At 37.2% G+C, this 16,829-nt stretch overlaps 1 protein-coding gene across 8 annotated transcripts in view; it reads right to left on the bottom strand.

Annotated features, from left to right (window-relative positions):
- COP1 (COP1 E3 ubiquitin ligase) overlaps positions 1-16,829 on the bottom strand; it is a 281,667-nt gene that overhangs the window by 178,707 nt on the left and 86,131 nt on the right. For 6 of the 8 annotated variants that reach the window (XR_003965751.1, XM_030301693.1, XM_030301697.1 and 3 more), the window contains 2 exons: positions 8,051-8,110; positions 6,564-6,640 (listed from right to left, as the gene is read on the bottom strand). Coding sequence is in view for 7 of the 8 variants with exons in the window: in XM_030301693.1 (XP_030157553.1) it covers positions 6,564-6,640; positions 8,051-8,110 (137 nt within the window). In the remaining variant the exon portion in view is untranslated. The remainder of the gene's footprint in view (positions 1-6,563; positions 6,641-8,050; positions 8,111-16,829) is intronic. The other 2 variants (XM_030301696.1, XM_030301695.1) reach the window with 1 other exon arrangement.

The raw sequence follows: 16,829 nt of genomic DNA on the forward strand, positions 1-16,829 counted from the left end.
TCAATGCAGGTACAGCAGAGATTTCTTAAGATCCATCTAACCTTCGAGATACAGAAAAATGTGTGGAGAATTTCCTATATTGTTACAATTCCCCTTTTGGATAAAGGAAATAAAGGCTAAATAAAAACTGTAGGTTTATGTAGGGAAAAATTTTCAAATATATAATAGAGACAAAACTCTAAGGATCAGAGTTAGCCTTGACCATAAAAGCATTTCAATTTCTATATTTTAAACAAGTTATCTCCCCAAGTAAAATAAAGCAATTGAACCAATAATAATTACCAAAAAGTACCAAGAACTTAAGCATCAGTATGTGAAGAAGGATCCATTAACACAGCCCTAGTCATAATCCAGCCAAAGACCTGACACACAAGAATAAGAATTGCGGGTCCATTTTCATCTACTAACCAAAGAGCCATCTCAAACCACCACCCACCACCACCACCCTCATATTTTAATGACTAAAGGTAAATATAATCTCTCACTGATGCAGGGGAGCTAAAGAAATTATTTTTTTTATGTTTATTTTGAGAGAAGGAGGAGGAGCAAGGAGGGAGAGGAGGAAAGAGGAATTCCAAGCAGGCTCCACTTGGTCAGTGCAGAGATGGCTGTGGGGCTCGAATTCACGAACTGTGAGATCATGACCTGAGCCAAAATCCAGAATTAGATGCTTAACCGACTAAGCCACTCAGGGGCCCCCTAAAGAAGAATTTCTTAACCTAGTCCAGAGCCATTATGAAACATCATATTCCTTTAGTTTCATTAGTTTACTCGATCAAATTATAAAATATACAAATTCACCAGGTATATACAAAATATAAAACATAGAAATTCACTACCCTACATATATATTCTTAATAATAAATAATTCTACATTGATAAAGTGACCCCTTGCTTTTCCTTCCTATTATACCTACATTTTGATTCATCTGGACCTTTGTCAAAAATGATGGAAACACAAATAAAAGGTAAGTCTCAAAAATATCTGATAAAAGAAGTTAAATAAAAGGTATAAAGGTCTTATCTCTATTTTATTTATAAACCTCCCTCTTTTATACACAGAAAATCTTAATAAACAATTCAAATTTTAAACTTATAAATGTGTCTTTTTAAAAAAATGAATTAAATTTGTGATCAATAGGAAGTCTCTTATGGGTAAGGCATTTTAAAGATTGGAGAATCTAGGCCAGAAAAATTTTATTTACTGTAAATATTTATATTATATTTACTATTTTATCAAAAAAAGCAAAAGTTATTTGGCAAATTTAACTCCAATAACTCTCTGGATCATATTACAGCATATCTACCCTAAGCAAACAGAGAAGCTTAAACTAATACATCACCTTCAAACAAAGTTATCTGGAGTTCTGAAAACACAGAGGTAAGAAACTAATAATTGACAATTCTGAAATACTTGCTTAAAGACAACAAACCGATTGTGAGACAATTATTTCTATGGTAGAAATTGTAGAATTCTAGAATTTCTATGTAGAAATTGTAGAATTCTAGAATTTCTACGTGAAAGAAGAAATTTATAAAAATTTACAAGCAAAATTACTGGTAATGGTTTCAGAGAGGACTTAAAATCTAAATTTTAGATATTAGATTTTTTTGGTCTAAGAATGTTTTAATCTAAACATCCATCAGGATGCCTGGGTGGCTCAGTCGATTGAGCATCCAACTTTGGCTCAGGTCATGATCTCATGGTTTGTGAGTTCCAGCACCACAATGGGCTCACCGCTATCGGCACGGAACCCGCTTCAAATCCTCTGTCCCCCTCTCTGTGCCCATCCCACCATGCCTGTGCTCTCTCAGAAATAAAGGATAAACAAATAAAAATCATCACTGTCACTGACAAGAAAATCTTAACAGAAACGTTTCATTTTAGTAAAGTTTGAACTAAAAAGTTAAAAATGCCTCATATATTAATAATCCTCTATAAAAATGGATTACGATATATTCACTCACAATGATACTATCAGATAAAAGGACCAATCCCATTTGGCAACAGGTAAGAGAGACTGCGCTTGCCCATCATTCTCTAGTTCACTCATAATTTGACACACATAGATATGTAACAATAAGTGTAAACTATAGTTCACTGGGAACTGTGGAGACTTTCTTCCTCACAATCTAAAGCAGAATTGAAAAGGCCCTGAGAACAGCAATCTTAAGCTTAAACTAATTCTAGTAAGAGAAATTTGTAATGGATGAAGGCTTAAAACTATTTTTTTAAAAACCATAACCTATTTATCAAAGAAAGATCACACACTCATCCCCCTCCCCAAACCCACACTAATGAAGCTTGGCTGATAGCTTTGGGGGTTTTTTTGAAGATTATGTTAGTTTACTTATTAAGTATACTAAACCTCATGCTTCAATCAAAATCTCACAAACTAATGAAAATTAAGTAACATCCTAGGTTAAATACATATTTATTCAAAAACATAGTTTACATCCTATTATGTATAAGTGCTCATATACAAATAAAGAAGTATAAGAAAAACTCAATAATCACAAAATTACAACACAGCATGGGAAACAGAAAAACTAGTACACATAGCACAGAAGCAAGAATAAAGTAAGCAGAAATGGGTTTTTCTGAAGTGGTTAATTCTATTTCTTCCTTCCTTTCTCCCCTGTCAGTCTTTAGGGAAATACTATATCAAAAAAGAAAAGATAAGAGTTCACCCTTGGTTGGATTCTTGGGGAGGAGGGGTTGGAAAAGAGGAGCTATTTAAGAGAGGAACCCGAAGTTTCTAGGCAAAAGGAACAGGTATAAGCAAAGATATTTTAACATCTTGTTTGGGGACTTAAATTCGATTCTTAAATCACACACACACAGGGGCGCCTGGGTGGCGCAGTCGGTTAAGCGGCCGACTTCAGCCAGGTCACGATCTCGCGGTCCGTGAGTTCGAGCCCCGAGTCGGGCTCTGGGCTGATGGCTCAGAGCCTGGAGCCTGTTTCCGATTCTGTGTCTCCCTCTCTCTCTGCCCCTCCCCCGTTCATGCTCTGTCTCTCTCTGTCCCAAAAATAAATAAACGTTGAAAAAAAAAAAAAATTAAAAAAAAAAAAAATCACACACACACACACAAATTATGGAAGTCCATGCAAAAGAGTTGGATCTAAACCAACTTACATGCAGTGGAAAGCCACTAAAGGATTTTAAGTAGGAAAGAAACACGACCAGATTTCTGGCAATACTCTGGAGGAGGACAGTTAGAAGACCACTACTAGACTCCATGTGATATTGAGGGTCTAAACAAAGCAGCAGAAAGAGAATACACAGGATATGAAAATTACAGCTAATCATGGTATATAAAAGATAAAATCCTGGGGGAAGTGGGGCTGGAGAATACTCTTGTATGTCTTTTATTTTTCCTTTCATTTTAACTACATTAGCTAATCATTAACTTAGAATCTATGCAGGAGATTCAATGACCCAACACATAAAGAGGTACTCATTACGGAAGAAAATAAATGAGGAGTACCTGGGTGGCCCACTCGGCTAAGCATCTGACTTCAGCTTAGGTCATGATCTCACAGTTCATGAGTTTGAGTCCCGCAACAGGCTTTGTACTGACAGCTCAGAGCCTGCAGCCTGCCTCAGATTCTGTGTCTCCTTCTCTCTCTGCTCCTCCCCCCCACTCGTGCTCTATTTCTCTCTGTTTCTCAAAAATAAATAAACATTAAAAAAATTTAAAACAAAAAAGAAATAGAAGAAGAAAATAAATGAATCTACAAAACTGCTTTTAAGGCAAACCTGCTTTAAAAGAAACCAAACACATTACAGTGAGGAATAAAACAAAAACTATTTGGCATTTAAATAATAAAGCTAATATGGGGTGCCTGGGTGACTCAGTTGGTTGGGCATCCAACTTCAGCCTAGTTCATGATCTCACGGTTCCCAAGTTCAAGCCCACGTCGGGCTCCAGGCTGACAGCTCAGAGCCTGGAGCCTGCTTCAGATTCTGTCTGTCTCTCTGTCTCTCTCTCTCTCTCTCTCTCTCTCTCTCTTTCAAAAATAAACAAACATTAAAAAAAACTTAAGTATGGGGCGCCTGGGTGGCGCAGTCGGTTAAGCGTCCGACTTCAACCAGGTCACGATCTCGCGGTCCGTGAGTTCGAGCCCCGCATCAGGCTCTGGGCTGATGGCTCAGAGCCTGGAGCCTGTTTCCGATTCTGTGTCTCCCTCTCTCTCTGCCCCTCCCCCGTTCATGTTCTGTCTCTCTCTGTCCCAAAAATAAATAAACGTTGAAAAAAAAAATTAAAAAAAAAATTAAGTAATGCAGCTAATAATTATGGGGGAAGAAAGTTATAATAATTGGAACTACATGCTATTTCCTAAAAATAAAAAAAAATTCAAATGTTGATAGTATAACATAACATTCTTTCCATCATGTTTAATTTCCCATCTCAATCTTAAGGATCATTTCCCAAGAGTAGTTAAGGGCTACATCATTTTTCCCAAATGCCTCTTTCAAACCTTAATATTCAAATTACTTGTAAGAAAATACCAAAACACTCTTTTGAAGAAATTATTACGTTTACATCTGTTTCCCTTCTTCAACTGTTAAGCAGGTTAACTCTGCCAGAACCTCATTTGACAATAGCTTTGCATAATGCATAGGATTTTAGTAGTTCTCCAACAAAGTTTTCACAGACTTCACGAAACCCTGTATCTTTCATAAGATCTGCTAGTTTATTTTATGATACAACCACTTCTCATCTCTTCATCCACTAAAATAATCCAAAAAAATAAATCCTAATCCAAGGCACCACCTCCTCTCTTCTAGACTGTTATTTGCTTCCTAACTTTCTACCACAATTCCAATGGCAGGGCCGATACAGTCTCTCCTCCATCCTCCACATGGGTACCCCAGCAAAAATTTTAAAATCTAAATCAGTTCCTGCTCAAAACTCTCTCATGGCTTTCTATCATATTTACACCTCATTCATGTGTCAGCTTAAATACTGCCTCCCCGGAGAAGCCAGACTATATAAACTGACATAGAATCCTGTTGCCAACCCATAATGTGCCTAGTTTTTCTTCCTAAGGTACTACTTATATGCTTTGTACTATTACTACATCATGTATTTGCTTGTTTGGTATCTCTCCCAATCTCACACAGACACCTACCAAAAGGGCAGGGAGTCTGTCAACCATACTCCCAACAGCTAGAACAGTGCCCAGCGTATTGGAGGCATTCAATAAAGAGAGCCCATTCAATGAATGTAATACTATATTGTCACATGTTAATAAAACCCATCTGTAAGAAACTGAATAATAAACACATGGACACAATAAAAAGAAACGCTACTATTAAACAAGAGAGGACAATGGGAATTGTCAATTTATTAGTGAATATTTTGTGAGATGACAATTTTTGCTTACCTACATACACTCACGTAATATTCCGTTGACAAAGATCCCATATATTTCAGAAAGTGAACATTAAACTTAATGATAACAATATCCCACAGAATGAGTCATTCCCAAGTGTTTTAAAGAAAATAAAATATAAAGGAAAAAAAATTGAATAACACAGCTAAAGTGACTCCAGAATCAAGTTGAACTCACAAGGATTCTCCACAAATGATTAATGAGGAAAACATCAAATACCCCAGGAACCTTCGTTCATTAGAACATTCCTTGTGCCCCTTTCCCCTGCCTATCATACCAAATCAGATATAGAGTTTTCCTGAACTAACAGAGGTTTTGAAGGGGAGTGTAATCTCTCATACTGGCACTGAACAGCCTGATAACCCACGTGTTATCCTGTAACTATCTGTCTGAAAAGCTTCCACTGGACCATTATCCTAAATGGACTGGCAAGTTAAAAACATGTAAAATTGCTCTTCCTTTGAACAATTCAAGCAAAAAAGTTCAAATTCAAATTTCAGGTAGTACATATTTCATCCACTAGAACTTTAGAGCTAGAAGGAACCAGTGACATTTACTATATTTCACAAATACTTACTGAATGAGGCCAGTCACTACTGCCACTCTATAACCTAGGGAAACCATCACAAGCAAAACCAATACAATCCCTGGTCTCATACAGCATATAGAAGAAAAGACAAATTAACAATGCAGTGTTATGAAGAAAATACCAGGGAGATCTAAATAACAGATTTAATGCCCTCATTTTCAATCTGGGGAAAGTGATGTGCCCAAGAAAATTCAACAGGTCAGGGGAAAAGCCCAAGGTTTTACTTTATAACTTTTTCTCTAATATAACCTACCATTTCAATTATAGATTTTTAAGGCCATCTGATTTTAATTTACAAGATGTTTAAAGCTACTATTATTTCAAGAAATTCACCAAACTTTTAATCCAACAGTGAATTCATAATATTACTTTATTCTACTAACTATTCATGGCATGAAAATTCAAAGCATTAAAGAAACAGATGGGCCATCTGAATCTCATTTCTACATCGTGACCAAAAGTAATTTCTCAGGGGTTTTGTACATTACACAGAAAAGGCTTCCAAGGACTACTACCATATGTGCATTTTGCAACATAAATCCTAAGTAATTACAAGTTTGAAGCTTTGTACCTGTGTGATGGAGAAGGAGCTTCAAATTGAGGCACTGTGCTATCCTCACTGACAGGAGAGTACAAGCCGCTCATTTCCTGAAAGCACAATTATCTGAGTTATAGGAGACACTCCAAACAGAAGAAGTGTAAATCAAAATGAGATATATCATATTCCTTTCCAATCCCAGGTTTTATTAGTCCATTTTGTCTCAACATCCAAATTTCTCTAAACTTCCTCTCCTCAGAGTACAAAAGTAAGAATATTTAAAAAGTTAACAGATAGCCTTTCTATGGTACACATTCTTAAAGAACTAGAAAGTCTTTAATAAATATTGTTCATGCCAAATTAAGTCACCAAATGTAGAAATGGTCAAATGCAAATATTTCAGATGAGATGTACAGTATACGATGTGAACAGTGAACAAGCTAATCATTAATCCAAGTGAGAATCTACTGATTAATATTAAGATACACATGACAGTATGGTAACTGGATCATTAGGTTCAGCTCTCTGAAGTAGAGAAAAATAGGATGTGCCTACTTTAAAAATATCCCTGCAAATATTAAGAAAAGTAACTGTCCTCTTGACTCAAATATTAGCTTTTTAAAATAATGACTTAAATTGTAACTCATTAACTCAGAGGAAGAAGACTCCTAATTAACTATTATTGCATAAGTTATGTACCTCTAACTCATACCAACAACCAGGCCTTTTATTATGTGCTCTTTTGATTAATGGAAAAGCAGCAAATTTCAAAATGCCACTAAAGATACATAATCTGACAGAATTACTTCTGTGTAATCCAAGCTCAGTTCAATCATGCAGCCAAGCAAGGGACATAAATATAGGAGTAACAAGTTAGGAATGTCACGTGGGATACTGAATTTCCACAATATTAAGTTCAAGATCATTTCACATGTTCTACATATCAGCAAAAGAAAATTACAACACATGAGAACAATTTAAAACATACACTAAATGTAAATGTAGCTGCAGAAAATAATGTCACATAATAGCCTATGACCCTCCAAAAGGTCCTCCGATGGATTTCCATAAGTAAACTGTATTATACTATAAATGCCTAACTATTGTTCCTGTGTTCTCCTAACTCTTTGTAAATTAACCTTAACACGGTGGATACATAAAGAATTATTTACTTAATAAAAGAAGAAAATTGTGACATCATTTTAATAATAACCGAGGGTTTTGTGGGAGTTATTTTAAGTTACTATGATAGCATACCAAGAAAATTATTTTTTTTCAATCTACCCAAGAATAATTATGGCAATAAAACAGTGAAAACAAATTTAGAACACATTTTATCATAAAGTGTTCAGAATGCTTTTTCTATAAAAATGCACTCTGAATTAAAACTAAAGTAACATCTGTTACTTTCGATATAATGAAAACAAATCCCATAAATTCAATGCAGTAATTTAAAGGAAAAGAGACAATTTCATGAAACTGAAAATTGCTAGAGATGTGAGAAATTCTTGATCTCTTACTTCCACTCTTTTAATATCCTCTTCCAAAACACTCAGCTCCTTCTGGATCTGTTCCAGTTGCTGCAGACAAAAGAGAGAGGGGGAAAAAAGCCTAAACCAAACCACACTGGCATCACCACGATCATAAAATAACTTCACATTTGGAAAATAATTCCTAGAAAACTGAGCACTAATAGGGATTGCAGGGATGAAAAATTGCAGACAAAAAGAGCTGAAAGTTCCATGTTAAAAAGTAAATGTAGAGACTTAATTAAGAAAACACAATTCTGTACTTCTTTAATGCAACATGGATTGACTTTATATAGACTTTATTAAGATACAAATGAACAAAAATGACAATGTGACTTAATAAAAATATAAAACATCCAAGTACTTTCCAATTACCTCATTTGTTAGCAGTTAATGTCAACATGTCTGTTGTTAACCCCATTTTAAAAACAGAAATTAGTTTCATAGAGGTTAAATCCCACCACCCAAAAGCAATCACAAGTTAGCATCTTAACGTTTCCTTCCCTCTTAAGCATGTTTTTTAATTTTTGAAGTATTTTTTATCTTTTTTTAAGTTTATTTATTGGGGGGGGGGTGGGCAGAGACAGAGGGATAGAGAGAGAATCCCAAGCAGGCTCCACACTGTCGGTGCAGAGCCTGATGCAAGCCTGAACTCACAAACCATGAGATCATGATCTGAGCCAAACTTGGACTCTTAACCAACTGAGACACCCAGGCGTCCCTTAAGCATTTTTTTTAAAACATGTTTACAGTAATGTTTAATCTTTGATATCTTACCCACTGCATCATAACCTTTTCCCATGCCATTAAAATGCAAACATTTTAACTGCTAAATCACATTCAACAATATATTTAACCATTCTCATCTTACTAGAGATTTATGCTATTTGCCTGAGTGATTCTGGAACATGAGCCTGCATTTCAACTTTTATTAAAAGATTATTAGGGGGGCCTGGGTGGTTCATTGGGTTGAGCATCTGACTTTGGCTCAGGTCATGATCTCACAGTCTATGAGTTTGAGCCCCACATCGGGCTCACTGCTGCCAGCACAGAGCCCACTTCAGATCCCCTGTTCCCCTTCTCTCTGCCCTTCCATTTCTTGCTCTCTCTCTCAAATAAATAAATAAATAAATAAATAAATAAATAAATACTTTTTTTTTAAAAAGGAAAGATTTTTTTAAAAAATATATTATTAAAATGAAGTTAATCAAAAAACAAAATAGTTAGGAAGGCTTCATTATGTTAAACTGCTTTCCAGAAACACTACACAAGTTTAAATTTCTACCACCAGTATATATAAGCGACTATCTTAATCTAAACCAAATAAACAGAACCAATTTTTAAAATGTAAAATAACAGGGGCGCCTGGGTGGCTCAGTCGGGTGAGCGTCCGACTTCAGCTCAGGTCACGATCTCACGGTTTGTGAGTTCGAGCCCCGCATCAGGCTCTGGGCTGATGGCTCAGCCCGGAGCCTGCTTCCGATTCTGTGTCTCCCTCTCTCTGCCCCTCCCCCATTCATGCTCTGCCTCTCTCTGTCTCAAAAATAAATAAACATTAAAAAAAATTTTTTTTTAAAGTTGTAAAATGTAAAATACCAAAATGAATACTTCTACTTATCACAAGATGTGAAACAGGTTCTACTGCACATTAGGAAAATGAAAAGCACAGAAAAGCTAAATGGCTTGCCCGAGACCACTCAGAACGTAAGTGGCAGAACTGGTGTTCAAATCACAGCAGCCCTCTTGCTCCAGAATTCATGCTGTTAAACCATTAAGCTATACTATTTCTTGAAAACAGTACCTCATTATTTAACCTTTTATTTCTTTAATGACTGGTAAGGGTAAGCAGACTTTCAAGGTTTTATTAACATTAGTACCTTCTCTTCTGTGGCAATACATACATAATGGTTAATATAATTGATAACTTACTGCTAATAAACACTGGGAAGAACAGGATTTAGAAAACTATAGCCCTTGCCCTCATGGAACTCAGTCCAGGGGAGAAATAAACAAGCAAGCCAACAGTTGAAATAGCGTAGTAAACATGATGATGATAGTATGCACACAGAATGTAAGAGAAGGTTGCTCCTAACCTAGATGGAAAACTGGGGAACAGGGGAGAGGCAACTGGATAAGTGAAATTAGATCTGAAATCAAATGAAAGGCTGAACCTTGAAGGACTAACAGAATTCTGCTAGGGAAACCAGGGAGGAAAGAGAAAGATCTAAAAGCTATGATAAAGGAGAATAATAAATCTGAAGCTATGATAATGAATAAAATCACCCAATGTCAACCAGTATAGTCAGCAGAGATGAGGAAAAAACGACATGGTAGGGAGAACAGCAATGTTTAAGAGATGGGCAAAGGACGATGGAGCAACCCTGCACGAACTACCATGAAATGCAAAGCAGCAGCCACACAACCCGAACACAAGACAGCATACTACCATAGAAACCATGGAGGAGTGGGGGGTGAGTGTAAAAAAATAATTAGCATTTGTCAAAAGCTTTCAACTCTTCTATCCACCGTAAAATTTTTCTCCACCCTAAAATTTTTCACTCAATACTCCCACCTTAACTGAAACCTTGCTCTCCTCCCAAAGACAAAGTCTATCTTGGAATTCTTTCAAATAAACGCTGATCAACTGATAAATACTCACACGCCCCATGCTTCACAGGGGACTTACCACTTCTGCATATCCTGCCCATTTCCAATAATCAGTCTTCTACTCCAAACCACTCTGGTCTGGTTCAATCTAAGCAGCCAAATCACTCTAGGGATCTTAGCCTTCTATAAACAACCCAGTCACTTCCTGTCATCACTGACACCTCTTGTCTTTTGCCTTTTGGTTCATGCATATTTTCAACTCCAGTGATCTTAAGCTCTAATTCGACAAAGCATCCCATGGTCACCAATTAACCTTTATCATTAATTACCCTGAAATGTTCCACTCTTCAAATCTTTATTTAAACAAATGCTAGGGATCTTCAGTATGAGTGCTTTAAAAATTAAATTTAGGGTCACCTGAGTGGTTTAGTCAGTTAAGCGTCTGACTTGAGCTTAAGTCAGATCTCACGGTTCCTTACTTTGACTCCCACATTGATCTCTGTGCTGACAGCTCAGAGCCTGGAGCCTGCTTCAGATTCTGTGTCTCCCTCTCTCTCTGTCCCTGCCCTTTTAGTACTCTGTCTCTCTTTCTCTCTCTCTTTCTCTCTCTCTCTCAAAAATAAATAAGCATTTTAAAAAAAGTTACATTTAGGGGCGCCTGGGTGGCTCAGTTGGTTAAGTGTCCGACTTCAGCTCAGGTCATGATCTCGCGGTCTGTGAGTTCGAGCCCCGCGTCGGGCTCTGTGCTGACCACTCAGAGCCTGGAGCCTGTTTCAGATTCTGTGTCTCCCTCTCTCTCTGACCCTCCCCCATTCATGCTCTGTCTCTCTCTGTCTCAAAAATAAATAAACGTTAAAAAAAATTTTTTTTTAAGTTACATTTAAAAGAAAGATGAGGGGCGCCTGGGTGGCTCAGTCACTTAAGTGTCCGACTTTGGCTCAGGTCATGATGTCACGGTTTGTGAGTTCGAGCCCCGCATCAGGCTCTGTGCTGACAGCTCAGGAGTCCGGAGCCTGCTTCAGATTCTGTGTCTCCCTCTCTCTCTGCCCGTCCCTCACACTCTGTCTCTCTTTAAGTAAAATAAAGATTTTTATATATATGAAAAATGAAAGTAAACATCTACAATATCAACATCCAAAGATAGCCAACATCACTGGTAGGATACATAACATATAATAACTAAGATCAAATTAATAATTTTCATTCCACTTTTGAACTTGAAACACCAGAAAAAAATTCCAATATCTCCTGAAATCCCAAATTATTAAACTCTAATGTCCTATTCTCTGAAGATAATGTCCCATCCTTTTAGTATCCCAAAAAGCTCTGGCTGGATAACATACATATTATTATATAAGGATGATGCTATATATGAGGTGAACTACACAAAACTGCCAGTGTTCAACAATTTTTACTTCCAAAACCAGTAATTTCATATGGTTCAACTTAAAAAAACTATCACACTAGAATAAATATCCTGAGTATATATCATTTGTTCTCCCTGGAAAATGGGAGAATTTTTGTTTTAAGATTTCAATTATACTCTACTTTTTTTTGAAGACAGAATAAGTTCACAGACAATCAAAAACCTGGGAATATAAAAATAAAAATATTATAAAATCTAAAAATAAAACTAAGGTACAAGTGCTGCCCCAATATATACATGTAGAACATAAAACAAAATGATGTAACCTACCTATGTGAAAAAGCCTGAAAAAGTATCAAGACAAAAAAAATTTTCAAGATTGAAGAAATGGAAATCACTTACACATATTAAATCTGCGACATTTACATTTAATGATGAGATTCTGAAGGGGTTCAGTTAAGTTACTGGGGCACTACGATACTGTGATTTATAATAAGAAATTCATAATTGGTCTTATTCGGCTCCTGGACACAGCTCCTAAAATGCTTGATGGTCCTTCTGTGTGCTTAATGACATGACTGGTGGCTGGCGCTCCTATAGAGCCTCCAGATGAGGGCTGGTTGCCAAGGGAACCAAGTATATAATTAGGTTGGGACTTTCAGCCCACTACACCATGCCCAGGTAAGGGAGAAGGACTGGAGATTGAGTTTAATCATACCTTTGCAATGAAGCCTCCAAAAAATCCGCTAACAGAAGGTGTCTGAAGGGCTTCTGGTTTGGTGAACACGTGGAGATGCTGAGAGGGGGTCACACCTGGAGAGTGTATGGAAGCTCTGGGCCCCTTCCCATCTACCTTGTTCTGCACATCTCTTGTATCTGGCTGCTCCTGAGTTGTATCCTTTTATAATGAAGTGGTAACCTAGCAAGTAACTGTTTTCCTTAGTTCTGCAAGTTATCAAACCCAAGGAGGAGGTCATAGGAACCTCTAATTTATAGTCAATCAGAAGAACAGGTGACAAGGTGAACTGCAATTTGCATCTGAAATGGCATCTCAGTCTTGTGGGACTGAGCCATTAACCTGTGGGATCTGAGGCTAACTCCAGGTAGACAGTGACAGAATTGAATTGCATTGGAGGACACCCAGTTGGGTGTCCACAGAGAACTGAAGAACTGCTTATGTAAGAATCACTCACATATATGGTAGCCAGAAGTATGAGAGCAGAGTGATAAGGGAAGCAAGTATTTCCCCATCAGGCAACAATGCAAGACATTATAGTAATAGAAAAGAGAAGAAAGACACAGGACAACAATTCTAAGGAAATAGAAAAAAGAATTAATCTAAATTCACCCTTCAAACATGTTTTGTAACTGGGAGCAGCAGGATCTAGAATAAAAGTATAAATCAGAGTTGAAGAATGTTTTGGTGATATGGAGAAAGTCCACAAAGATAAACTACCATTACCTGGATGAAAACTGATCACAAATTGGGAATGATATCCAAAATCAACCCTGGATTGTATCATCATGAGTTTGGGGATTACTAAAAATGATAATAAATACATATGATGGAGAAATGTTTGAAGCTCAGTCTTAAGCCTGTATTAAGGCACTTTCAACACAGCATGATGTACCAAAACCCAAAGAAAATTTAAAGAAACATTTAAATTTAGTAAGTGAAGGTTAAAAAAAAAAAAAGTGAAGTTTCAGAATCCCTTAAGACTAAAATGTAAAAGAATTCAAAAATAAAGAGCCCCCTTTTACAGACATTTGCTTTGCAGCTTATAGATGTCATTTGTACTCAGTTACTGACCTACACATGATTTGATAAAAATATGCTAAAGTGTTAAACTTAATGTTTAAACTTTGTTTTTTAAAAGCTAATATAGGGGGGCGCCTGGGTGGCGCAGTCGGTTGGGCGTCCGACTTCAGCCAGGTCACGATCTCGCGGTCCGTGAGTTCGAGCCCCGCGTCGGGCTCTGGGCTGATGGCTCGGAGCCTGGAGCCTGTTTCCGATTCTGTGTCTCCCTCTCTCTCTGCCCCTCCCCCGTTCATGCTCTGTCTCTCTCTGTCCCAGAAATAAATAAACGTTGAAAAAAAAATTTAAAAAAAAAAAAAAAAAAAAAAAAAAAGCTAATATAGGGGCGCCTGGGTGGCTCAGTCAGTTGAGCGTCCGACTTCAGCTCAGGTCACAATCTCGCGGTCCGTGAGTTCGAGCCCCGCGTCGGGCTCTGGGCTGATGGCTCAGAGCCTGGAGCCTGCTTCCGATTCTGTGTCTCCCTCTCTCTCTGCCCCTCCCCCGTTCATGCTCTGTCTCTCTCTGTCTCAAAAATAAATAAAACCTTAAAAAAAAAATTTTTTTTAAAGCTAATATAATTAGAATAAATTGTAGCTGCCAAGACTATTTCAAACATCTGACATTTTCAAATCTGAAAAAAAGAATACTGGAACACTTTCAGGAAAAAGAAAATGGGTGAAAAACGAGAATAGCAAATTTTCATATATTATATATAAAAACTATAATGAGATACCAGTGTATACCTATTAGAGCATCAAATCCAGAATAATGACAACATCAAATGCTGACAAGAATATACAGCAATAGGAGCTCTCATTTATTCCTGGTGGGAAAGAAGAATGGAACAACCACTTTGGAAGACAATTCGGCAATTTCTTTAAAAAGTAAACATAATCTTAGCATGATTCAGTAATCATGCTCCTTGGTATCTACCCAAAAGAGTTGAAAACTTATGTCCACACAAAACCATATTTATAGCAGCTTCCTTCATAACTGCTAACACTTGGAAGTAACTAAGATGTCTTTCAATAGGTAAAGTGTAAACATTATCACATTCAGACAACAGAATGTTATTCAGCATGAAGAAGAAATGGGCTTTCTGGGTTGTATGGGTGGCTCAGTCGGTTAAGCGTCCGACTTTGGCTCAGGTCATGATCTCACAGTTCATGAGTTCAAGCCCCACACTAAGCTCTGCACTGGTGGTGCAGGGCCTGCTTGGGATTCTCTCTTCCTTTCTCTCTCTGCCCCTTCCCCATTTGTGCACTCTCTCTGAAAATAAATTTAAAAATAAACTTTAAAGAAGAAATGGGCTTTCAAACCATGAAAAGACATGGAGGAAATTTAAACACATATTACTCAGTAAAAAAAGCCAATGTGAAAGGCTACATAGTGTTTAATTCCAACTCAATGACATTCTGGAAAAGGCAAAACTAAGGAAACACTAAAAAATCAGCAATTGCCATGGGTTGGAGATAGGGAATGGGATGAACAGATGGAGCACAGAGGAATTTAAGGGCAATGAAAATACTCTGTATGATACTATAATGATGGATACATGTCATTACACATTTCTCCAAACCCACAGAACGTACATAACCAAGAGTGAACCCCAAAGTAAACAACAGACTTTGGGTGATTATAACATGTCAGGTTCATGAAGTTTAACAAAGGTACCCTCTGGTGAGGGATGTTAATGGGGGAAGCCTTTGCACATGTGAGGGCAGGGGGTATATGGAAAATCTCTGTACCTTCTCACTTTTGCTGTGAACCTAAAACTTCTGTAAAGAAACAAAGTCTGTAAAAATATATGGAAGACGTGGATACACTTATTCTAAGAGTTATTACCAAAAACAAAGCAAATTTAGCCATATGAAGTACAAACTAAAGTTATACCACCACCCCATAAATATACACATACTTAATACATAAATCCTGCAACAGCAGGCAGGCTTAATTATAAGCCTTCATTCAGCCCCCTGATTGTAATTTTTTTTTTTTTTAAGTTGAGAAGAAAGCATAGAACAAGCAAGACGAAAGAAAGAAAGAAAGAAAGAAAGAAAGAAAGAAAGAAAGAAAGAAAGAAAGAGAAGGAAAGAGAAGGAAAGAGAAGAAAAAAGAAACTGGACCACAGGTGACATATGGAGATGGCTTACTTAAAAGCAAATGTAGGGGTGCCTAAGTGGCTCAGTCAACTAAGCATGTGACTCTTGATTTCGGCTAAACTCATGATCTCAAGATCCTGAGCTCAAGCATTGCCCCCCCCCAGCACCCCCCCCCTTAAGGCTCCAGGCCCAGCCTGGAGCCTAATTAAGATATTCTTCCTCTCTCTCTCTCTCTAAAAACAATTTAAAAATTAAAATATGTTTTAAAAAAAACAAATGTAAATAGATACCAACACCAGTACTGTGTGGTAAGTTACAAATATAAGGTAATATCTACAGCAACCCTTAAAAAATGTATACAAAGAAATGTACTCAAAACCATTATGAATAAATAAAAATAAAATTCTAAGAAGCATTCAGATAACCCTTAAGAAGAAAACATAAAAACAACAGGGGCACCTAGGTGGCTCAGTTGGTTAAGCATCCAACTTCAGCTCAGGTCATGACCTTATGGTTCATGAGTTTGAACCCCGCATCAGGTTCTGTGCTGACAGCTCAGAGCCTGGAGCCTGCTTCTGATTCTGTGTCTCCCTCTCTCTCTGCCCCTCCCCTGCTCACACTCTGTCTCTCTCTCAAAATTAAATAAACATTTAAAAAAAAATAAAAGAAAAACAACAATAACAAAAACCGAGGTGCCTGGGTGGCTAAGTCAGTTAAGCGTTAGACTCTTGATTTCAGCTCAGGTCTTGATCTCAAAGTTTGTGAGTTTGAGCCCCACATCTGGCTTGCTACTGTCACTGCAGAACCCACTTTCAGATCCTCTCCAGCCCCTCCTTAGCTCTCTCCCAAAAATAAACATTAAAAAATACATATATATAATAATAATAATATAAAAAAATA

The sequence above is a fragment of the Lynx canadensis genome, chromosome F1 (genome assembly GCF_007474595.2).
Source record: "Lynx canadensis isolate LIC74 chromosome F1, mLynCan4.pri.v2, whole genome shotgun sequence".
In the NCBI taxonomy this organism is placed as follows: Eukaryota; Metazoa; Chordata; class Mammalia; order Carnivora; family Felidae; genus Lynx; species Lynx canadensis.